Here is a 25,304-nt window from a genome sequence, read left to right as displayed (position 1 = left end):
CCATCCCTGTCCCTGTCCCTGTCCCTGTCCTTGTCCCTGTCCCTGTCCCTGAGCTCTCCTGTCCCAGGAGGGATCCCATGGGTGCCCTGGACAAAGCTGGGACTGATTGTCAGGAAAATCAATGCACAAACACCGAGGTTTATGTCCAAAAGCAGACAGAGCAGCCCCTATTTGGCTTTATTCCAATAAAGGCAGAGGCCATGGGCCATTCCCCTGGGGTCTCCCCAATTCTTGGAGGATGCAGCCTCCTTCGTATCCCAATTTCCCAGCCATGTTTCCCTTCTCTCCTTCCCCATTTCTGAGGTGCTTGAGAGGTTCACACTTCCCAAAACACCTGACATCAGAGATTTCCTCTCTAATGTATAACCCTCCCGTTTAATTTTTATTTCTTATGGAATTTAGGGGTTTTCCCCATTGTTCCTTTCATCTTTCAATGTCTAATTTCATTTATCAGCAAACCCAAAGTCTATATATTTGTAAAAGTCTATACATTTGTAAAAGCAAATATCTTTTTCCATCCATCAATCAGTGAATCCTTCCCAGTATTTCTTTCATCTCCCAGCGCTGCTTTTCCCTCCCAGCAGACCCACAGCTGGTGTGTAAAGACAAATCCACCGTTCCTCCCGTGATCAAAGCCCACTGGCTCTGGTTCTTGCCCCCGAAGCTCTCTGGTGGTTCCCATCAGCACAGGAGCCCAGCCCTGCCCCAGAACCCCCCTGAGCTCTGCTGCTCAGCGTGGATCATGGAAATACTGCCCCAAAGGGCATCATTGGCCTCCAGCACAATTCCAGTCTGCGTTCCCCAATTCCAGTCTGCGTTCCCCAATTCCAGTCTGCGTTCCCCAGTTCCAGTCTGTGCTCCCCAATTCCAGTCTGTGTTCCCCAGTTCCAGTCTGCGTTCCCCAGTTCCAGTCTGCGTTCCCCAATTCCAGTCTGCGTTCCCCAATTCCAGTCTGCGTTCCCCAATTCCAATCTGCGTTCCCCAGTTCCAGTCTGCATTCCCCATTTGAATCAGGAATGTCCCTGGTGCTGCCGTGCGGGATCCCTCGGGTCCCTCTGGATTCCCCTTTCTGCCCCAGGCTGTTGGAGAGCGCCTTGTCTCCAGCCTGGCTATGCTGGCCCTGCTTTGTGGCTGGCTCTGGGTGTCTCCTGTGTGTTTGCATGTTGTATTGCACTAAATAGTTTATTTAGTTGTTGTTGCACATTGGGTACATTAGGTCATGTGGATGGGTTTTCCCCCCTCCCCCATCACATGGTCTCTCCCTCACACACCCCCCTGTTATACACACCTGGTGGTCTGTCCCCATGGGTACCTGTCCCCGCCCCTTCCCCTTGGGTATAAAACCCCACTGCAAGGGTGCCACGCCCTCTTTTCTACCTGGGTGGTCGCCGTCACCAGAAGTGTCCTGTCCCAAGCCCATAAACAGGATACTCGTTCCCACGTGGAGAAGAGCGCTTCTCATCTTTTACTTTTGTCTATGCAAGTCCGTGTGGGCTAGAGTCTGAGCCAGCCGGATTTGGACTCATATAAAGCCCAGGAAAACCACAGATTACTGCAGGTGGCGCCCAACGGGGGGCCCGAACCCACGACCCTGAGATTGAGTCTCACCCACGGGTTACTGCAGGTGGCGCCCAACGTGGGGCCCGAACCCACGACCCTGAGATTAAGAGTCTCACCCACGGATTACTGCAGGTGGCGCCCAATGTGGGGCCCAACCCACGACCCTGAGATTAAGAGTCTCACCCACAGATTACTGCAGGTGGCACCCAACGTGGGGCCCAAACCCACGACCCTGAGAATAGGAGTCTCACCCACAGATTACTGCAGGTGGCACCCAACGTGGGGCCCGAACCCACGACCCTGAGATTAAGAGTCTCACCCATGGATTACTGTAGGTGGCGCCCAACGTGGGGCCTGAATCCACGACTCTGAGATTAAGGGTCTCACCCATGGGTTACTGCAGGTGGCACCCAACGTGAGGCCCAAACCCACGGCCCTGAGATTAAGAGTCTCACCCACAGATTATTGCAGGTGGCACCCAACGCGGGGCCCGAACACACAATCCTGAGATTAAGAGTCTCACCCACGGGTTACTGCAGGTGGTGCCCAACGTGAGGCCCAAACCCACAACCCTGAGATTAAGAGTCTCACCCATGGGTGACTGCAGGTGGCACCCAACGTGGGGCCCAACCCACGACCCTGAGATTAAGAGTCTCACCCATGGGTTACTGCAGGTGGCGCCCCATGTGGGGCCCAACCCACGACCCTGAGATTAGGAGTCTCACCCTTGGGTTACTGCAGGTGGCGCCCAACATGGGGCCCAAACCCGTGACCCTGAGATTAAGAGTCTCACCCACGGGTTACTGCAGGTGGCACCCAACGTGAGGCCCAAACCCACGACCCTGAGATTAGGAGTCTCACTCATGGGTTACTGCAGGTGGTGCCCAACGTGAGGCCCAAACCCACAACCCTGAGATTAAGGGTCTCACCCATGGGTTACTGCAGGTGGCACCCCACGTGGGGCCCGAACCCATGACCCTAAGATTAAGCATCTCACCCATGGATTACTGCATTTGCAGAGTTGGAAGATCTGTCAGTGTCAGGAGTGAGCTGAGGCTGTGGGGTCAGGGCTGGAGCCTCCTGGGGTCCCCACATGGTGCTTTTATCCCCAGTGCTCTGCTCTGTTTGTGCTGAATAATAACTTTTGCAACTTTAAGGCTTGTTCTGAGAGTGAAAGGGAGGGGAGCCAGCTGTGGCCTTGAGGACATGGTGTCCCCCCAGTGCTGCTGTCCCTCCTGCCATGGCCAGATGCTGGGCAGCTCCTCCTCCCCCCTCACCCCTGCCTGGCGTCGCTTTCCCAGGTTTTCGCTGTTTTCCTGAAAAATGCTGGGGCAAGAGCAGCCCTTGGGTGTCCCTGGACACAGCCAGCGTGTCTGCAGGGCCCTCTGCTCTCACAGGGACGGAGGGACAGACCCGGGAATGGCTCCCAGTGCCAGAGGGATGGATGGATGGATATTGGGAATGGGGAATTGTTCCCTGGCAGGATGGGCAGGGCTGGCACAGGGTGCCATCCCTGGGTCCCTGGCAGTGCCCAGGGCCAGGCTGGACACTGGCACACCCTGGCACAGTGGCACTGTCCCTGCCATGGCAGGGCTGGCCCTGGCTGGGCTCTGAGCTCCCTTCCCAGCCAGCCCAGCTGCATCCTGTGATCCCAAGGTGCTGCTGCCTGCCATGGCTCCGGGCTGGGCTTCTGATTCTCAGCACACAAATCCTCTGGGCTGCACATCTGGGGGGTTCAAGGGGAAAACTGAGCTCTGGGCAGATCCTGGAGCCACTGCCAGGGCCTGGAGGGGCTCCAGGAGAGCTGCAGAGGGGCTGGGGACAAGGATGGAGGGACAGACCCAGGGAATGGCTCCCAGTGCCAGAGGGCAGGGCTGGGTGGGAGATTGGGAATTGGGAATTGTTCCCCGGCAGGGGGGTCAGGCTGGCACAGGGTGCCCTCCCTGGACCCCTGGCAGTGCCCGGGGCCAGGCTGGACACTGGAACACCCTGGCACAGTGGCAGTGTCCCTGCTGTGGCAGGGCTGGCACTGGCTGGGATTTAAAATCCCTCCCAACCCCAACCATTCTGGGGTTCCATGAGTTTGGTGTTTCCTGGGCCAGGGGATGGCTTCTCTGCCCTGTCTGAGCAGCAGCCATGGGGACGCTCCTCGCTCTGCTCCGTGTCCAGCTGGCATGATGCTCCCAGGCTGGTTTTTTTTTTGAAGGACGGGGAAATCAGACCCTGGCCATGTCCTGGGGGGTGCAGGGAAATCCCGGGGCACAGAAATCTGCTGCCCGGGCCTGATGCTCCCACAATCAGAGGCTTTGCTCCCGCAGTGCCCCCGGTGACAGCTCCCAGCCACGAACCCAAAGCAGGGAAAGCAAAACCGGGACAATTCGGACAAATCACTCCCTTAGCCTTTGCAGTCCCCGCCGGCCGCGGCCCGGGAGGGGATGCGGAGCCGGAGGAGCCCCGGGAGGGCGGCGGTGCCGGTGGAACAATCCGGAGCATCTTGAGCGCAGCAGCTCTGGGACCCCCGCTCGGGGCCCCGCTGGAGGGGGGGCAGCACATGCCCCGGCCCTGTGGAAAGGGTGGATGAAAGCAAAAATGTCAGGCTTTGAAAGGAAAAGGCGGCATTCTGTGTGGTAACCGAGATTTTATTGTTTCCTGATCCCCGCTCTCCGTGCCGCAGCTGGGGGGATGGAGAGGAATGAAAACAAACAGCGCTGCGTCAGTGCGGAGATCAAAGAGCTCGGGAACGGGACCTGCTGGGGGGCGCGGGGGGCTGCGGGCAGCAGGGGCCCGGCCGGGGAACCCCCTGCCCTGCCAGGGAACCCCCCTCTCCTGGGAACCCCCCTGACCCAGGAACCCCCCTGACCCAGGAACCCCCTGCCCAGGGAACCCCCCTGCCCTGCCAGGGAACCCCCCTGACCCAGGGAACACCCCTGTCCTGCCAGGGAACCCCCCTGCCCTGCCAGGGAACCCCCCTGTCCCGGGAACCCCCCTGCCCAGGGAACCTCCCTGCCCTGCCAGGGAACCCCCCTGCCCTGGGAACCCCCCTGCCCTGCCAGGGAACCCCCCTGCCCTGGGAACCCCCTGCCCCAGGAATCCCCCTGCCCCAGGAACCCCCCTGCTCAGGGAATACCCCTGCCCTGCCAGGGAACCCCCCTGCCCAGGGAACCCCCCTGTCCCAGGAACCCCCCTGCCCTGCCAGGGAACACCCCTGCCCTGCCAGGGAACCCCCCTACCCTGGGAACCCCCCTGCCCCAGGAACCCCCCTGCCCTGCCAGGGAACCCCCTGTCCTGGGGACAGGGTCTGGTCACACTGCTGTCCCCAGGCAGGCGATGTGCTGGGTCCTGGCAGGGGGCTGTGCTGGGTCCTGGCAGGGGGCTGTGCTGGGTCCTGGCAGGGGATGTGCTGGGTCCTGGCAGGGGCTGTGCCGGGTCCCACCCTGGCAGGGGCTGTGCTGGGTCCTGGCAGGGGATGAGCTGGGTCCTGGCAGGGGCTGTGCTGGGTCCTGGCAGGGGTGTGCTGGGTCCTGCCTGTGTCCCCTCGTGTCCCCCAGCCCAGGTCTTTGTGTGTCTGGTCAATGATCTGCTTCTTTTGGACAACTCCACATGAGGTTTTGCTCATGGGCCATGCCCTGATGCCCTCACCTGAGATGGATCCTGAGCGTTCCTGGCTGGCATGGCTGAGGAGCCGGGTCCTGGCAGGGATCCAAAGCACAGCACAGAGCCCCACAGCCAGAATTCGGGCTGGAAATTCCCTCCAGACCATGGGCTCCAGCTGTGCCCCATGCCCAGGGCACCACGTCCAGGTGGCACCTGCGGGGATGGGCGCTCCCGCCCTCCCTGGGCAATGCCAAGGCCTGAGCCTCCTTTCCATGGGGGAATTCCTGCTGCTGTCCCAGCAGGCACGGCCCGGGCTGCAGGCTGTGCTGGCAGGGCACCCCCACGCCCCCTGCCCCTCTCCAGCTGTGTCCTGGGTGCAGTTTGTCCGTCCCTGTGGGTGTCAGGGGGTCATCGCACACTCGGCTTGTCCCATCCCATGGCCTGGAGTGGCGTGAGCCTCTGGGTGTGGGGAATGAAATCTGTGAGCCTCTGGGTGTGGGGAGTGAAATCTGTGAGCCTCTGGGTGTGGGGAACGAAATCCGTGAGCCTCTGGGTGTGGGGAATGAAATCTGTGAGCCTCTGGGTGTGGGGAATGAAATCTGTGAGCCTCTGGGTGTGGGGAGTGAAATCTGTGAGCCTCTGGGTGTGGGGAATGAAATCCGTGAGCCTCTGGGTGTGGGGAACAGGATCTGGGTGTGGGGAACAGATCCTCATCCTCTGGATGTGAGGAACAGTATCAGGGTGTGAGGAGCAGATCCTCGTCCTCTGGGTGTGGGGAATGAAATCCGTGAGCCTCTGGGTGTGGGGAACAGGATCAGGGTGTGGGGAACAGATCCTCCTCCTCTGGGTGTGGGGAACAGGACAGGATCCCACAGGGATGCTCCATCCTCATCCTCTGGGTGTGGGGAACAGGACAGGATCCCACAGGGATGCTCCATCCTCATCCTCTGAGTGTGGGGAACAGGACAGGATCCCACAGGGATGCTCCATCCTCATCCTCTGGGTGTGTGTCCCCACCCCACATGGGGGGACTGGGCTCTGTGGGATCTGTGGGATCTGAGGGATTTCTGGGATCTGTGGGATCTCTGAGGTTTGTGGGATCTGTGGGGTCTGAGGGATTGCTGGGATCTCTGGGATCTCTGAGGTCTGTGGGATCTGTGGGGTCTGAGGGATTTCTGGGATCTCTGGGATCTCTGGGATCCCCGGTTGTTTGTGGGATCTGTGGGATCTGAGGGATTTCTGGGGTCTGTGGGATCTGAGGGATTTCTGGGGTCTGTGGGATCTCTGGAATCTCTGGGATCTGTTGGATCTCCGGGATCCCTGGGGGTCTGTGGGATCTCTGGGATCTCTGAGATCTGTTGGATCTCTGGGATCTGTGGGATCTGTGGGCTCTGTGGGGTGTCTGGGATCTCTGGGATCTGTTGGATCTCTGGGATCTGTGGGCTCTTTGGGGTGTCTGGGATCTCTGGGATCCCTGTGGGGTCTGTGGGATCTGTTGGATCTCTGGGATCCCTGGGATCTCTGGGATCTGTGGAGTCTATGGGATCTGTTGGATCTCTGGGCTCTCTGGGCTCTCTGGGATCCCTGGGCTCTCTGGGATCTCTGGGATCTGTGGAGTCTGTGGGATCTGTTGGATCTCTGGGCTCTCTTGGATATCTGTGGGATCTGTGGGATCTGTGGGGTGTCTGGGATCTCTGGGATCCCTGTGGGGTCCGTGGGATCTGTGGGATCTCTGGGATCCCTGTGGGATCTGTGGGATCTCTGGGCTCTCTGGGATCCCTGTGGGATCTCTGGGCTCTCTGGGATCCCTGTGGGGTCTGTGGGATCTGTGGGATCTCTGGGCTCTCTGGGATCCCTGTGGGGTCCGTGGGATCTGTGGGGTGTCTGGGATCTCTGGGATCCCTGTGGGATCTGTGGGGTCTCTGGGCTCTCTGGGATCCCTGTGGGGTCCGTGGGATCTGTGGGATATCTGTGGGATCTGTGGGAAAGGGGACAGGACACGCCGCCTCTCCGCCTCCGTTGCCATGAAGCTGTCCCTGCGCTCGGGGATGTAATTAATGCCTCGCAAAGGTCATTAGCCTTCCCCGCTAATGAGCCTTTGATGTTCCTGGGCGGCGGCTGGAGCCGGGAGCCCACGGAGCTCGGGGAAATTCAATTTCCCTGCCGCAATCGGGTTAGCAGCCCGGCCGGGGGGGCTGATCCGGGGCCCTGCTTTCTGCTTTAAATATTTCCCTCAAAGACGGTCTGCAGCGAGGGGGCTGGAGTATTTTTAGCACACTGGCTTCGATCGAGCTGGAATTACTCAGGCAGCAGCAGCAGCAGTTTCGTGTGCAGCTCTGGAAGGGCCTCTCCTCCCTTCCTGCTTAACGTAAATAATTGTGGAATTACTGGTGGGGGAGGAAAAAAAAAAAGGCAAACGGCAGCACAGCCCCAAATCCTGGAGAAATACCTCGGAGGGAAAGTGCAGCCCCGTGACTGCACTCGTGGTGTGCGGGGCCAGAGAGGCTGTGGAGCAGAGATGGAATCAAAAATGGGATTTGGGGCTCCAGAAATGGGATTGGGGCTCCACAGATGGGATCTGGGGACCCACAAATGGGATTGGGGCTCCACAAATGGGATTTGGGGCTCCAGAAATCGGATCTGGGGCTCCCAGAAATGGGATCTGGGCCCTGCAGGCGGTGCTGGTGCCTGCCCTGAGGTGTCCCTGGGCTGCCAGCAGTGCCCTGAGCCTGGCAGAGCTGTGAGGACAGGAGCCAGGCCCTGCAGGACCGGCCCAGCAGCATTCCAGCCTTGATCACAGCCTGGAGCTGTGCAGGCAGTGTTGGAGGGGAAGGCAGCCCAGGGGGAAATCCCTGAGTGCAGGCACTGCACAGCAAACTCTGCTCCATCCATCCATCATCCATCCATCCATCCATCCATCCCTGAGTGCAGGCACTGCACAGCAAACTCTGCTCCATCTGTCTGTCCATCCATCCATCCATCCCTGAGTGCAGGCACTGCACAGCAAACTCTGCTCCATCTGTCCGTCCATCCATCCATCCATCCATCCATCATCCATCCATCATCCATCCATCCATCATCCATCCATCCATCCACCCATCCATCCATCCATCCATCATCTCTCCATCCATCCATCCATCCCTCCACCCATCCATCCATCCATCCATCCATCCATCCATCCATCCATCCATCATCCATCCATCATCCATCCGTTCATCATCCATCCATCCATCCATCCATCCATCCATCCATCCGTCATCCATCCATCCATCATCCATCCATCCATCCATCCATCCATCCATCCCTCATCCATCCATCCATCCATCCCTCCATCCATCCATCCATCCATCCATCCATCCATCCATCCATCATCCATCATCCATCCATCATCCATCCATCCATCCATCCATCCATCCATCCATCCATCCATCCATCATCCATCATCCATCCATCATCCATCCATCCATCCATCCATCCATCCATCCATCCATCATCCATCATCCATCCATCCATCCATCCATCCATCCATCCATCCATCCATCATCTATCCACCATCCATCCATCCATCCCTCCATCCATCCATCCCCCATCCATCCATCATCCATCCTTCCTTCCATCCATCCATCATCCATCCATCCATCCATCCATCCATCCATCCATCCATCCATCATCCATCTCTCCATCCATCATCCATCTCTCCATCCATCCATCTATCTATCCATCATTCATCCCTCCATCCCTCCATCCATCCATCCATCCATCCATCCATCCATCATCCATCCATCCATCCATCCATCCATCCATCCATCCATCCATCATCCATCCATCCCCCATCCATCCATCCATCATCCATCCATCCATCCATCCATCCATCATCCATCCATCCATCCATCCATCCATCCCTCCTTCCATCCATCCCTCCATCCATCCATCATCCATCCATCCATCATCCATCCATCCATCCATCCATCCATCCATCCATCCCTCCATCCATCCATCCATCCCTCCATCCATCCATCCATCCATCCCTCCATCCATCCATCCATCCATCCCTCCATCCATCCTCCATCCATCCATCCATCCATCCATCCATCCATCCATCATCCATCCATCCATCCATCCATCCATCCATCCATCCCCCATCCATCCATCCATCATCCATCCATCCATCATCCATCCATCCATCCATCCATCCATCCCTCCATCCATCCATCCATCCATCCCTCCATCCATCCATCCTCCATCCATCCATCCATCCATCCATCCATCCATCCATCCATCATCCATCCATCCATCCATCCATCCATCCATCCATCCATCCATCCGTCCCTGAGTGCAGGCACTGCACAGCAAACTCTGCTCCATCCCTCCATCCATCCATCATCCATCCATCCATCCATCCATCCATCCATCCATCCGTCCATCCATCCATCCCTCCATCCATCCATCATCCATCCATCCATCCATCCACCCATTCCATCCATCCATCCATCCATCCATCCATCCATCCATCCATCCATCCATCCATCCATCATCCATCCCCATCCATCCATCCATCATCCATCCATCCATCCATCCATCCATCCATCCATCCATCCATCCATCATCCATCCATCCATCCATCCATCCATCCATCCATCCATCCATCCTCCATCCATCCTCCATCCATCATCCATCCCTCCATCCATCCATCATCCATCCATCATCCATCCATCCATCATCTATCCACCATCCATCCATCCATCCCTCCATCCATCCATCCCCCATCCATCCATCCATCCATCCATCCATCCATCCATCATCCATCCCTCCATCCATCCATCATCCATCCATCCATCATCTATCCACCATCCATCCATCCATCCCTCCATCCATCCATCCCCCATCCATCCATCATCCATCCTTCCTTCCATCCATCCATCCATCCATCCATCCATCCATCCATCATCCATCCATCCATCCATCCATCCATCCATCCATCCATCATCCATCCATCCATCCATCATCCATCCCTCCATCCATCCATCCATCATTCATCCCTCCATCCATCCATCCATTCATCCCTCCATCCATCCATCCATCCATCCATCCATCCATCCATCCATCCATCATTCCTCCATCCATCCATCCATCCATCATCCATCCATCCATCCATCCATCCATCCATCCATCCCTCCATCCATCATCCATCCATCATTCCTCCATCCATCCATCCATCCATCCATCCATCCATCATCCATCCATCCATCCATCCATCCATCCATCCATCCATCCTCCATCACCCATCCATCCCTCCATCCCTCCATCCATCCCTCCATCCATCCATCCATCCATCCGTCCATCCATCCATCCCTCCATCCCTCCATCCCTCCATCCCTCCATCCATCCCTCCATCCCCGAGTGCATGCACTGCACCGCAAGCTCTGCTCCCTCCCGTGCAGCCTTTGAGGCGTGGGCTGCATCAGCCTCATGCAAAGGAGGTTTAAATGTGGTTGGAAAAGTTTTTTTTTCCCCAAAAATCAGTTGTCAAGGTTTTCTGTTAAAATAGAAAGACGTGTAAATTGAAATTCCTCTGTAGTTCATTATTTCTGTCCTGAATTAATTACTATTCAGCCTTTCTGCAAGGGACTTGCATTTGCTCTTGGCATCAGGCAGGAGGAGGCTGCTGGGTCTTTGGAGATGGGGATGGGAACCCAAAACTGAGGAGTTTTCAGCCAGAACTGCTGTGGATAATGGCAGGGATGTTTGGAGGAGGGGCAGTGGGGATGGGAACCCAAAACTGAGGAGTTTTCAACCCAAACTGCTGTGAGGTTCTGTGGATAATGGCAGGGATGTTTGGAGGGGGCAGTGGGGATGAGACCCCAAAACTGAGGAGTTTTCAGCCCAAACTGCTGTGGATCATGGCAGGGATGTTTGGAGGGGGGAGTGGGGATGGGAACCCAAAACTGAGGAGTTTTCAGCCAGAACTGCTGTGGATAATGGCAGGGATGTTTGGAGGAGAGTCAGTGGGGATGAGAAACCAAAACTGAGGAGTTTTCAGCCCAAACTGCTGTGGATCATGGCAGGGATGTTTGGAGGGGGCAGTGGGGATGGGAACCCAAAACTGAGGAGTTTTCACCTAAACTGCTGTGGATAATGGCAGGGATGTTTGGAGGAGAGTCAGTGGGGATGGGAACCCAAAACTGAGGAGTTTTCAGCCCAAACTGCTGTGGGTAATGGCAGGGATGTTTGGAGGAGAGGCAGTGGGGATGGGAACCCAAAACTGAGGAGTTTTCACCTAAACTGCTGTGGATAATGGCAGGGATGTTTGGAGGGGGCTGTGGGTGCTCCACCCTGCAGGTGTGCGGGGTTGGGGCAGTGCCAGGTGTCCCTGCAGGTGTGGAGCAGGATGAGCTCTCAGGCCCCCCCCAGCCCAGCCTTTCTGGGGTTCTGTGAAGCCCCCAGGAGGATGGTGAGGAATCCCGCTCTGGCTGAAACTCTGGCTCGCCCAGCAGTGCTGCAGGACCTGACAGTGCAGAAAACCCCAGTTTTGGGGTGGTTTGTGGGTCAGAGCTGTGAGTTCTCTGTAGCCCTCCAGAGCGTTGGTTCTGTGATAGCCTGAACACAGAGACAGCGAATCCTGGAGTGGTTTGGGTGGGAAAGGATCTTAACTCTCATCTCCTTCCACCCTGCCCTGGGCAGGGACACCTCCCACTGCCCCAGGGTGCTCCCAGCCCTGGCCTTGGGCACTGCCAGGGCTCCAGGGGCAGCCCCAGCTTCCCTGGGGCTCCCCACCCTGCCAGGGGAGGATTTCCCTCGGGGAGAGCCCGAGGGCTGAGCCAGAGGAGCCCCAGCGAGGGCCAAGGGCAGGGCAGGGCCTGGGGCTCAGCTCTGTGTGTGTGCCCAGCCCTGGGCAAGGGGAGAACACCTGGGCCAGGAGATGGTGGTTTCCTGAGCAGAGCCCGGAACATTCACTGACAGGGATGTGATAAAAGGCCTCCAGCTGCGCTCCTGAGTGAGCTCAGGGCCTGTCCCTCCTCAGGAAAGCCTGGAGAGGGGAGCCAGGCTCTGAGATGCTGCTGAGAGCCCCCAGCACCGCCCGGGACAGCCCTGCCAGGACCCCTCTGCTGGGGCACACCCAGGCCGTGTGTTCCTGCTCTCCTCTTGTGCTGCATTTCCTGCAGTATTTGGGGCATGATGAGATGTTTACTTGTCTAAACTGCTTATCTGAAACCTGCTGGCTCTGGGCTTAGTGTGTGTGCAAGATCCCTCCTGCTTTAATCTGCTCCATGTTAAAGGGAGAAGAGCAGCTGGGGCTGCCCCTGGACCCCAGGCAGGGCTGGGAGCTCCTGGGACACTGGAAGGTGTCCCTGCCATGGCAGGGGTGGCACTGGGCCAGCTCTGAGGTCTTTTCCCAGCCAAAGCAGTCTGGGATGTTTCTGTGGTAAAATCTGGGGGTTTCTGGGCTCCTCAGTGAGCATCTGTAGGTTCAGGGACTTGTGGGGGTCTTTGGTTCCACTTCCCACTCGAAGCAGATGAACTCAGTGGTTGGGCTCGACTAAAGGTCTTCTCCAGCCTAAACAATTCCGTGGTTCCACACTTCCAGGCAGGACTGGAATTGCATCGAGTCAGTTCTGGCTTCATGCAGCTTTGGAAACCTCCAGGGGCTGTGGGTCCTGTCCCTCTCTGGGGCAGCTCCTCTGCTGCTTCTGGGCTTCTTTTTTCTTCCTCTGTCAAGGTCAGGATTGAAGCTCTGGAGATGGAATTTCAGGTTCAGGCTCAGGTGTTTATTATTTCCTATCTCTGTTACAAGTTGTGAGCTCTGCAGCATTCTACTAACAAGGCACAAAATGGCCAACTCTCTTTTCCTACAAGGTCTTTTAAGGCTAAACTATCAAATTAAGAAATTACACCTCAATTATTTTCACTTTTAACCCAATAACTGATCCCTTGAAGTCCACAGGGCAGACTTTTCTGTCCAATTACAAAATACCACCCAAACCCATGGAGAAGAAGAAAGAGGAAGGTGAAGAAAAAGGTGAGGGAGAAGGAGGAGAACAAAGTAAAGAAGAAGAAGGTGAGGAAGGAGAAGAAGGAGGTGAAGGAGAAGAAGGAGAAGAAAAAGGTGAAGGAGAAGAAGGAGGTGAAGGAGAAGGAGAAGAAGGTGAAGAAGAAGGAAAAGAAGTTGAAGAAGGAGGAGAAGAAGGTGAAGAAAGTGATGAAGAAGGTGAGAAAAGCATAGGAGGAGGTGAAGGAGAAGGAGAAGAAGGTGAAGAAGGAGGAGAAGAAGAAAGAAGAAGGTGAAGAAGAAGGTGAGGGAGAAGAAGGAGAACAAAGTAAAGAAGGAGAAGAAGAAGGTGAGGAAGGAGAAGAAGAAGGTGAAGGAGAAGAAGGAGAAGAAGGTGAAGAAGAAGGAAAAGAAGGTGAAGGAGAAGGAGAAGAAGGAGGAGAAGAAGGTGAAGAAGGAGGAGAAGAAGGTGAAGAAGAAGGTGAAGAAGAAGGAGCAGCCTCCACCCTAAAACCTCCATCTTGCCCCATATTTATTACCATATTCTAAAACCCCAAACTCTGAGTTTCCCACCCTGTGACATCACACACCTCTGACCAACTCCACACCCACAATCCCAGTGCTCTCAATCAATTCTGGAAGCTTCTCCACGGCCTCAGGTCAAATGCAGGGTCAGGCTGTCAGCACAGAAAGTCTGGAATTCCAGGGCTCCCAACACTTTTCCGTGTCCCACAAACCCGGGTTCAAGGTGGGGCAGGAGAGGAGGAGGCAGAAGGGAATAAAAGGGAAATCCAGCTGTGCTCATCTGCCTGCTGCTGCCCAGGAGGGAGCAGAGCCAGCACCTTTCCAGGTGTGCAGGGTCACACATCAGCTGGGAATTCTGGCTGGGTTTGGGGCAGGAATTCCCATGGAGCAGCTGCCCACAGGGGTGGAGAGGAGGCTCTGTGGGGAGCCTTTCAAAGAGCAGCTGAAGAGGAGCCTGAGCAGCACCCTGGAGGCGCCCTTGGTGCTCCAAAAACCCCTCAAGGCTCCTCCCAACCTGTAAGAGTTGAAATGAGGGATGTGGGACTCCAGGGGCTCTCCAAAATGCAGCTTATTGTATCCAAAATGCAGTTTATGGTATACAAAATGCAGTTTATTGCATGCAAAATGCAGTTTATTGCATCCAAAATGCAGTTTATTCCATCCAAGATGTCACAGCAGTCCAGGGTGGTGGGTGACAGAGCTGTGCCCACAGCTGTCAGCTCCAGCTGCAGGCAGGCTGGAGACCCTTTGGTTTTGGTTCCATTGCATTATAGACTTTTCTTTGCTGAGCCTCTCAATACAGCAGAACCAATCTATGCCTTGGCTATTGTCTATAGCCCACCATAACTGCTGTCATTGCCATATTCATGGTGCTGCTCTCCAGTCACTCACAGTCAGTACATCACAGTTTAAGCCAGAAGTTGATTTTCAGTTTTCTTGCAGTGGGAAATTCTGAGACCTTTTTTCTCCTTGCCACATTTGCTGCCTTGTTTGCCTGTGCTCTCTTCCTGCTTGGTAAAATCATCTTCTTGTTTGTGGTGGGTTTATCCTTTGCTCTAAGTCATAAAACCCCTCCTAACTCACACACCCTTTGCCTCCTTGGTTACCCAGTGAGACTGGCTCAGCAATTCTTCTCTTCTACATCAAAACTTGATTCCAACTCTATTCCTCCATCAGGCTCTACATTCAAAAATCTTTCTGCCAAGCACACACACATACCTGTGAGACTTTCTTGTCAAACTTTCACCCTTCCCAACACCAACCCAAATTTTTGGAGGCTTTTCCCATCCCGTTCTCTTTTAAAGCTTTCCTCTGTCGCAGCAGTTGTAGAAAATCTGGCAGCAGCTCCCCAGAGGGTGGGGGGACCTGCTGGGCTGAGGGAGGGGATGGTGAAACCCTCTGGGAGAGCTGCTGGGGGCTCCTCTGGGTGCTGGTTCCCTTCCACCCACCTTCCCCTGGAGCTGATCCCTGCTCAGGGCACAGCCCAGCCCCTCTTCCCTGGAAATGGCATTTTGGGCTCAGCCTCACAGCTCTTGTGTACAAGACTCGATGAGCCAGGGACAATAAATCGAAGTTGGCTCCCAAACATTTCAGGAGCCAGGTCAGAGGTTCCCTTCGTGGTTTTGCTAAATTGAAATCCATCTCGTGTGTCCTCCTGCTGCAGTTTCCAGGAGGAATGAGCCAGGAATTCCTGGGTGCTCTGGGGCTGCAGCTCCAAAGCAGAGACAGAGGAGTTCACAAACCTGTTCAGCTCCCCCTCAGCTCTGATTCCAAAGGGCAGCCTGGAGTTTCCCACCCTGGGAGCTCCGTGGAGGAGCAGCTGTGCCAGGGAATGGGGGCACTGAACCCACAGAGCTCCCATGGTGGCTCTGGGCTGTGCCCAGCCCTGCAGCTCCGTGTCCTCCCACGCCAGGCTGGCACAGCCCTGCTGCCCCAGGAGCCCCTGCTCTCTCAGCAGAGCAGGTCCTTTCCTTTCCTTTCCTTTCCTTTCCTTTCCTTTCCTTTCCTTTCCTTTCCTTTCCTTTCCTTTCCTTTCCTTTCCTTTCCTTTCCTTTCCTTTCCTTTCCTTTCCTTTCCTTTCCTTTCCTTTCCTTCCCTTCCCTTCCCTTCCCTTCCCTTCCCTTCCCTTCCCTTCCCTTCCCTTCCCTTCCCTTCCCTTCCTTCCCTTCCCTTCCCTTCCCTTCCCTTCCCTTCCCTTCCCTTCCCTTCCCTTCCCTTCCTTCCCTTCCCTTCCCTTCCCTTCCCTTCCCTTCCCTTCCCTTCCCTTCCCTTCCCTTCCCTTCCCTTCCCTTCCCTTCCCTTCCCTTCCCTTCCCTTCCCTTCCCTTCCCTTCCCTTCCCTTCCCTTCCCTTCCCTTCCCTTTTTTCTCTTTCTTTCCTTCCCTTTTTTTCCTTCTCTCTGGAAAGGGCCCAGGCAGGGTGGATCCCCATCCCTGGAGGGTTCCAAGCCCTGTGGCTGTGGCACTTGGGGACAGGGACAGGGGTGGCGCGGGCAGTGCGGGGGTGGCTGGCTCCGTGTCCCAGCGGGATTTCCAGCCTCAGCGGCTCCACAATTCCAGCCCGTCTTTGGAAGGTGCCCCGGGGGCTGAGCGCTGCCGAGCTGTGCCGAGGGTGCTGTTTGTCACCACCAGCCGGGAGCTGTTTGTCACCGCGCCGGGCTCAGGACCAGCCGGGCCAGCTGTGCCGAGGGTGCTGTTTGTCACCACCCGCCAGGAGCTGTTTGTCACCGCCCCGGGCTCAGGACCAGCCGGGCCAGCTCGTGTTTCTAGGAAGGCTCAGGGCTCCACCGAACCCAGAACTTTCGGATCCTCCTTTGAGCCCCGCACGGCTCAGCCACCCCGGGGGCTGCCCGGGCAGGGGGAGCAGCTGCCCTGTCCCCGTGTCCCCGCCGTGTCCCCGTGTCGCCATCCCCCTCAGGATGTGCCGTGACCTCGGGACAGCCCCGGTGTTTTGCAGGAGCCGTGCCACCGCGGCTGGGGGACAGGGACGTTCCCAGCCCCGCTGCTCCGCGGGCCGTGCGATGCAAATCAGCGCAGGCGAGCGGTGAGAAACCATCGAGAGGAAACGTTCAGGGCTTCGGGCACCTTCTCGAAGAACGTCGGTGCAGGGGGTGTGTCTCAAAGAGGAGTGTTGGGGACACAAAGATTTCCTCTCGCCTGGGTGGGACAGCCTGGGGGTCCCCGTGTCCCTTGGTGCTGGGAGTGAGCACAGCTGGAGTGGGGGGACAGGGGACAAGGGCAGGGCTGGGTGGGACCTTGGGAATGGGGAATTGTCCCCTGGCACAGGGTGCCCTCCCTGGACCCCTGGCAGTGCCCAGGGCCAGGCTGGACACTGGCACACCCTGGCACAGTGGCACTGTCCCTGCCATGGCAGGGCTGGCCCTGGCTGGGCTCTGAGCTCCCTTCCCACCCAGCCCAGCTGCATCCTGTGATCCCAAGGTGCTGCTGCCTGCCGTGGCTCCGGGCTGGGCTTCTGATTCTCAGCACACAAATCCTCTGGGCTGCACATCTGGGGGGTTCAAGGGGAAAACTGAGCTCTGGGCAGATCCTGGAGCCACTGCCAGGGCCTGGAGGGGCTCCAGGAGAGCTGCAGAGGGACTGGGGACAAGGATGGAGGGACAGACCCAGGGAATGGCTCCCAGTGCCAGAGGGCAGGGCTGGGTGGAGATTGGGAATTGGGAATTGTTGTGCCCTGGCACAGGGTGCCCTCCCTGGACCCCTGGCAGTGCCCAGGGCCAGGCTGGACACTGGCACACCATGGCACAGTGGCACTGTCCCTGCCATGGCAGGGCTGGCCCTGGCTGGGCTCTGAGCTCCCTTCCCACCCAAAGCTCTCGGGGATCCCGGGGTTCTCTGGCACTCAGGGATCCCGGGGATCCCTTGCTCAGCTCCCCAAGGCCCAGCCAGGCAGCACCCCGAGGGCAGCACACGCTGGTGCCCACCAGAGCCGCATTTTCGGGGTCCCAGGGGCCATAACCCCAGTCAGTGCCAGTCCTGTCCTGCCCCCCTGTCCTGGCCCTGCCTGTCCCCCGTGCCAGCCCAGGCCCTCGGGAGCCAGGGCAGCCCGGCACCTGAGCCTGGCAGGGTTCCCCAAGGCCTCCAGGAGCCCGGGTTTTGCGGGGTTTTGGGGGGTTTCGGGGATTTTTGGGACTCGAGGCCATGAGCAGAGCCCAGGGTGTCCCTCACCACTGAGGGGACACCACCAGCCCTGCTGGGGACAGCACTGTCCCCTCTGCTGCAGAGCTGCTCTGGAGGCTGTTGGCATGGCACAGCAGAAATGGGGTGGGCTGGATTGCAAGAAAATGCAAAATGAGAGCTAAAAATTCACTCTGCCAGCAATAAGTCAAATTATATGACTATATCTAAAATATACCAGTGTGAAAATACATAAAATATGTAATACATTAAATATGTAATACATTAAATATCTATATATGTAATACATTAATATATCTATACATAAATATATACATAAATATATAATGTATAAATATATGTGTTATATAAATTTTATATGATACATATATAAATATATAAAAAATCCGAATTTTCATATAGATATGAGCAGTATATAAAATATATTTCTGTTTCTCATATAAATATATAAAAGACATTATATAAAACATATACTGTATAAAAATACATTTTATATAAATATAAAAATATATTTGGAGTATATAAATACTATATGTATTCTATAAGTAGTATATTAATATATACATATAATTTTATGTAAATAAATATGTCATATATTATTATATTACATAGATAAATTATATCAGTATATATGTAATATATATACAAATGTAATATGTACATATATAAGTACATATATAATATGTACATATATAAGTATATAATAAAAATATAAATAAGTATACAAAAATATATACATATCTACATATGCAATACATAAATATAGAAATGTTTGCATAAAACATGCAAAGCATGTGATTCTATGAAAACATCTCAAAACACAAAAACAGATAAAAATAGATGAAAATACATCCAAATGTAAATATAAATCAATGGAGCTCTGCGCCCGTGGTGCCACCCCCTCCCACAGCAGCCCCCGCCCGTGCATCTCATCCCATCCCCGCTCACCGTGCAGCTCGGGGCCGGGCTGTCCCTGTCCCTGTCCCTGTGTGTGTCTGGGGCCAGGCTGTCCCTGTCCCTGCCTGTGTCCCTGTCACCTGTGTGTGTCTGGGGCCAGGCTGTCCCTGCTTGTGTCCCTGTCCCCTGTGTGTGTCTGGGGCCAGGCTGTCCCTGTCCCTGTCCCTGTCCCTGTCCCTGTCCCTGTCCCTGCCCTGTCACCTGTGTGTGTCTGGGGCCAGGCTGTCCCTGTCCCTGTCCCTGTCCCTGTCCCTGTCCCTGTGTGTGTCTGGGGCCAGGCTGTCCCTGTCCCTGTCCCTGTCCCTGTCCCTGTCCCTGTCCCTGTCCCTGTGTGTGTCTGGGGCCAGGCTGTCCCTGTCCCTGTCTCTGCCCTGTCACCTGTGTGTGTCTGGGGCCAGGCTGTCCCTGTCCCTGTCCCTGTCCCTGTCCCTGTCCCTGTCCCTGTCCCTGTCCCTGTCCCTGTGTGTGTCTGGGGCCAGGCTGTCCCTGTCCCTGTCCTTGTCCCTGTCACCTGTGTGTGTCTGGGGCCAGACTGTCCCTGTCCCTGTCACCTGTGTGTGTCTGGGACCAGGCTGTCCCTGCTCGTGTCCCTGTCCCCTGTGTGTGTCTGGGGGGGCCCAGCTGTCCCTGTCCCTGTCCCTGTCCCTCTCCCTGTCCCTGCCCTGCCACCTGTGTGTGTCTGGGCCCAGGCTGTCCCTGTCCCTGCCCTGCCACCTGTGTGTGTCTGGGGCCAGGCTGTCTCTGTCCCTGCCCGTGTCCCTGCCACCTGTGTGTGTCTGGGGCCAGGCTGTCCCTGCCCTGTCACCTGTGTGTGTCTGGGGCCAGGCTGTCCCTGTCCCTGTCCCTGTCCTGCCACCTGTGTGTGTCTGGGGCCAGGCTGTCTCTGTCCCTGCCCGTGTCCCTGTCACCTGTGTGTGTCTGGGGCCAGGCTGTCCCTGCTCGTGTCCCTGTCACCTGTGTGCATCTGGGGCTAGGCTGTCTCTGTCCCTGTCCCTGCCCTGTCCCCTGTGTGTGTCTGGGGCCAGGCTGTCCCTGTCCCTGTCCCTGCCCTGTCACTTGTGTGTGTCTGGGCTCTCTCTGTGCCGATGGCTCTCTGTCCCACGGGCTCTCTGTCCCACGGGCTCTCTGTGCCACGGGCTCTCTCTACCATGGCCTCTCTCTGTGCCGAGGTCTCTCCTGCCATGTGCTCTCTGCCCCAGTCTCTCTCTGTGCCGAGTTCTCTCTTTCCATGTCCCCTCTGTGTCTCCGCAGGCTCAGGCCGCCGGCTCGGCCCAGCCCTCGCCCACCCACGGCCGCGCCCCGGCCGGGCCCGCTCCCCCGCGCTCGGCCTCGGCCGGCTCCACGCCCACGCACGGCGCCCCGGACGGCGACCTGCACGAGGCCTTCACACAAGGTGAGCAGTGGGGACGGGGTGAGGGGGCTTGGGGAGGAACTGGGCCCTGGGAGGGTGCCCAGAGCAGGGGGGCTGCCCCCGGACCCCTGGCAGTGCCCAGGGCCAGGCTGGACACTGGCACACCCTGGCACAGTGGCAGTGTCCCTGCCATGGCAGGGCTGGCCCTGGCTGGGCTCTGAGCTCCCTTCCCACCCAGCCCAGCTGCATCCTGTGATCCCAAGGTGCTGCTGCCTGCCATGGCTCCGGGCTGGGCTTCTGATTCTCAGCACACAAATCCTCTGGGCTGCACATCTGGGGGGTTCAAGGGGAAAACTGAGCTCTGGGCAGATCCTGGAGCCACTGCCAGGGCCTGGAGGGGCTCCAGGAGAGCTGCAGAGGGGCTGGGGACAAGGATGGAGGGACAGACCCAGGGAATGGCTCCCAGTGCCAGAGGGCAGGGCTGGATGGAGATTGGGAATTGGGAATTGTTCCCTGGCAGGGTGGGCAGGGCTGGCACAGGGTGCCCTCCCTGGACCCCTGGCAGTGCCCAGGGCCAGGCTGGACACTGGCACACCCTGGCACAGTGGCAGTGTCCCTGGAGGTTTTGGAACCAGGGGATCTTTAAAGTCCTTCCCACCCCAACCATCCCCTGGTCCCATGTACAGCACACACAGAACTCACCGTGTCATGGCAATCAGCTCAAACCCCTTTCCTGCGCCCTGGGCCAAGTCTGGGGGCACATTTTGAGTCTTTTGAACTTAATGAAGTAAGTTTCTTTTTCTGAAGATGATCTTCCCTGAAGGGAAGTTACACCCACAAATCATTTAGGAGTAGAACCTCACAAACCTGCCGTGTTTACAAACCCGCTGGTTGGACTGCCAGAAGAAACACAAGGAGTTTCAAGGCTCTTTTCTCCTTGGTGGCCCACCCAGAGCTTTTCATCTTTAGTGCTCCAGGAGCCTCCTGGAATGTGGAGCTGGCAGCAGCACAGCAGCAGGGCCCGGTGCTCCCATCCCTGGCAGGCGTGGAGGTTCTTCGTGGACATCCCCTCGTGGAAGCTGGACATCTGCCAGTGCAGAAAGGACAGAAACTCCTCCTGTCCCCATGGCACAGGCGTGGGCAGAGCCAAGGCACGGACAGCCATCCACAAGGGTCACACTGGATGGCCTTGGAGGTGTTTTCCAGCTTTAGTATTTCTGTGATTATCCCTGTGGAGCTCGTGGGGCTCCCTGGGAAGTCCTGCTGGGAACCACGTGCCTGGTTCCTGGGCAGTGAACGAGAGCCCTCACCCCACCTGAGGGGTTTGTTCCTTTAAAAGATGACAGGTCACCTCAGCTGGAGGTGGCTCCTCACCCCAGGGAGGGAAGGGTGCGAATGGAAGCATCAAATCCCTTTGTCAGGTGAACAGGCTCCTTCTCCCAGCAAACCAAACGTGGGAAGGAACCTGGCAGGAGCAATGCTGACCTCAAAACAGGCTTTAGGTAACAGGGAGTGTTTATCAGGGCTCCCTGCAGGTGTAACAGGGTTTGGTGTGTGTCTATCAGTGCTCAGGGTTTGGTGTGTGTTTATCAGTGCTCACTGGAGGTGTAACAGGGTTTGGTGTGTGTTTATCAGGGCTCAGGGTTTGGTGTGTGTTTATCAGTGCTCAGGGTTTGGTGTGTGTTTATCAGTGCTCAGGGTTTGGTGTGTGTCTATCAGTGCTCAGGGTTTGGTGTGTGTTTATCAGTGTTCCCTGCAGGTGTAACAGGGTTTGGTGTGTGTTTATCAGGGCTCACTCTAGGTGTAACAGGGTTTGGTGTGTGTTTATCAGTGCTCAGGATTTGGTGTGTGTTTATCAGTGTTCCCTGGAGGTGTGACAGGGTTTGGTGTGTGTTTATCAGTGCTCAGGGTTTGGTGTGTGTTTATCAGTGTTCACTGGAGGTGTGACAGGGTTTGGTGTGTGTTTATCAGTGCTCACTCCAGGTGTAAAAGGGTTTGGTGTGTTTATCACTGTTCATTGGGGGTGGCCTTCTGGAATGATCTTTGCCCTGGCCTGAAGGAGCTGCTGCCAGAAAGAGGTGAGGGAAGAGGGTGTAAAATGGCAACAGAGGAGCAGGAGTGCCAGTGGGCACCTCAGGAGTGACAGTGAACAACTCAGGAGTGACAGTGAACACCTCAAGAGTGACAGTGGGCGCATCGGGAGTGACAGTGGGCACCTAACTGGAGCCAGTGGGCACCTAACTGGTGCCAGTGAGCACTTCTAGCTGGTTCCAGCTGGTTTTGATCTACAGCAGCCCCAGGCACGCCATGGGATGGCCTCTCTGAGCCCTGCAGATCCTCTGGGAGAAGGGCATGCATTGTCCTTGGGCCATGGGCAGGAGCAGACGGCAGAGCAGCCTTTCCAGGGAGGCAGGATGCCAACAGCAGCAGCCAGCAGCCAATATCTGCTCGGGATGCCCAGTGCCCTCCTCTCCATATTCACATCAAGATTTGGTGGTACAGCCCAGAGCTCTCTCCTGCTTTCCTGTGCACTGCCTCTCCATCCCCCGGAACCCTAACCCTAACCCTAACCCTAACCCTAACCCTAACCCTAACCCTAACCAAACCCTAACCCTAACCCCTAAACCTAACCCTAACCCCTAACCCTAACCCTAACCTTAACCCTAACCCCAAACCCTAACCCTATCCCCTAACCATAACCCTAACCCCTAAACCTAAACCTTAACCCTAACCCTAACCCTAACCCTAACCCTAACCCTAACCAAACCCTAACCCTAACCCTAACCCCTAACCCTAACATTAACCCTAACCCCAAACCCTAACCCTATCCCCTAACCGTAACCCTAACCCCTAAACCTTAACCCTAACCCTAACCCTAACCCTATCCCTATCACCTAACCCTATCCCTATCCCCTAACCCTAACCCTAACCCCTAAGCCCTAACCCCTAACGCTAACCCTAACCCTTACCCCTAACCCTAACCCCTAACCCCAAAGCCTAACCCTAACCCCTAAACCTAACCCTAACCCCTAACCCCTAACCCTACCCCTAAGCCTAACCTTAACCCTAACCCTAAACCCTAACCCTATCCCTATCCCCTAACCCTAACCCTCACCCTAACCCCTAACCCTAACCCCTAACCCTAAACCCTAACCCTAAACCCTAACCCTAACCCTAACCCTAAATCCTAACCCTACCCCTCACCCTCACCCTCACCCTCACCCTTTCCCAGCCCAGGAGGGCTCCAGCAGCTCCCTGAGCCCCAGGAGCACCCCAGGATCCATCTCAGGGCTCCCCCTGCCCCGTGTTTGGGAGGAGCACAAGGGAGGGAAAGGTCCTCGAGCTGCTTGGAGCCCGTGATCATGGCAGGACATGCAGATTCTGGATCTTTCCTCATTTCCCAGCCTTCCCTGGCTTCTCTGTGGTTCTGTGTCCATCTGCCCTTTCCTGGGGAGGTGCAGAAGCCATGGCAAGGCAAACCCCTCTGGCAGGGTCACCCCAGCATGTTCCTCACCTCCTCCTCCTCCTCCTCCAGCTGATGGATCCAGCAGGGGCTCCTTGCTGCATCTCCCTGAGGATGCCCCTTCCCCAGCACCTGCTGTGGCTCTCCCAGGATTTTATCTTGTGGCTCTCCCAGGTTTTTATCTTGTGGCTTTCCCAGGTTTTTAACTTGTGGCTCTCCCAGGTTTTTATCTTGTGGCTTTCCCAGGTTTTTAACTTGTGGCTCTCCCAGGTTTTTAACTTGTGGCTCTCCCAGGTTTTTAACTTGTGGCTCTCCCAGGTTTTTAACTTGTGGCTTTCCCAGGTTTTTAACTTGTGGCTCTCCCAGGTTTTTAACTTGTGGCTCTCCCAGGTTTTTATCTTGTGGCTTTCCCAAGTTTTTAACTTGTGGCATTCCCAAGTTTTTATCTTATGGCTTTCCCAGGTTTTTGACTTGTGGCTTTCCCAGGTTCTTGACTTGTGGTTTTTTTATCTTGTGGCTTTCCCAGGTTTTTATCTTGTGGCTCTCCCAGGTTTTTATCTTGTGGCTTTCCCAGGTTTTTAACAGCATCCCAGGTATGGGTTGTGAGGATCCAGGTGTCAGTGGGGACCAAAACAAACCCACAGACACCCCTGAGCACACTAATTATACTTCAAACAAAACCATTTCAGTTACTCCTGCTAGCTTTTGCACATCCCCCTGACATTAAAGATGTGACAGTGGCACCTCTTGCCGTGCTGAGGGCACAGAGGGCAGACACACCAGGGACTCATTTTTCCTCCCAGGGCATGAGTCCTCCACGAGCTGCCCCATCAGTGGGGGGAACTCTGGAGCAGGAAAGCTGTGAAGAGCTGAGCCCCAGAGATCCTGGTCTTATAGTCCTGAGGGGAGAAGAGTTTCCTCCTTGGATGCTCTCTTGATGTTCCTCTCAGCAGAGGATCACCAAGGCTGGCGCTGGGATGGTGACCAAGTGCAGGTTTAGAATAAAACACCCCGATGGTTTTGGGGTGAAATACTCCGATGCAGAGGCCACCCTCTGATTAGGAAATCCACTCTGCTGTTGAGCACCTTGGAGAGAAGAAGGCAGCCCCTGGGGACCCCCCAGACCCACCCCTGACCCCTCTTGTGGCAGGCACGGCGGGGCTGGTCCTGGTGCAGGGGACAGACGTGCTGGGCAGGCTCTGCCATCCTCTTCCTGAGCCCTCCTCCCAGCAGGGCAATCTGCACAATTAGTGCAGTTTCATATTAATCACACAACACCAGGCAGGGCCCAGGAAGCAGGAGAAAACGTCCATTTTTTCCCTTAATGAAATAATTGAGTGGCCCAGGCAGGAGATGTCTGGTGGGCTTGGTGACATTGTCCAGCTGCTCCACAGCGGGGACACCGCCCCAGGTAGCTCCAGCCTGGCCTTGAGCCCCTCCAGGATGGGGCACATCCCTGATCCAAGCCTTCAGGAGGCCCCACACCACCCTGTGGGGTGATCCCTGTGCCAGTTTGTAGTAGAAAAAAAAATTAAAATAAATTTTTAGGCATTTTTAAAATATTTTAAATTGATAATATAAAGAAATAAAGTTTAACATTTTCTTTATACCCTTTTTAAATCTTAAACCTACTTAACCTTTCTCCTAATCCTATCTCACAACAAAAAAATGAATGCATTAATAATTAACCAACATTACAACCATACTCATTAAA

General features: G+C 55.9%; 1 protein-coding gene across 1 annotated transcript in view; it reads left to right on the top strand.

Moving 5' to 3' along the window:
- DTNB (dystrobrevin beta) overlaps positions 1-25,304 on the top strand; it is a 173,493-nt gene that overhangs the window by 127,245 nt on the left and 20,944 nt on the right. The window contains exon 18 of the mRNA XM_084201896.1: positions 20,028-20,169. Within this exon, the coding sequence (XP_084058022.1) occupies positions 20,028-20,169 (142 nt within the window). The remainder of the gene's footprint in view (positions 1-20,027; positions 20,170-25,304) is intronic.

Source organism: Fringilla coelebs (genome assembly GCF_963513975.1).
Source record: "Fringilla coelebs genome assembly, chromosome: 3".
Classification (NCBI taxonomy): domain Eukaryota; kingdom Metazoa; phylum Chordata; class Aves; order Passeriformes; family Fringillidae; genus Fringilla; species Fringilla coelebs.
The sequence above is the reverse complement of the archived record's forward strand: the minus strand, read 5'-3'. Positions and strand labels throughout refer to the sequence as shown.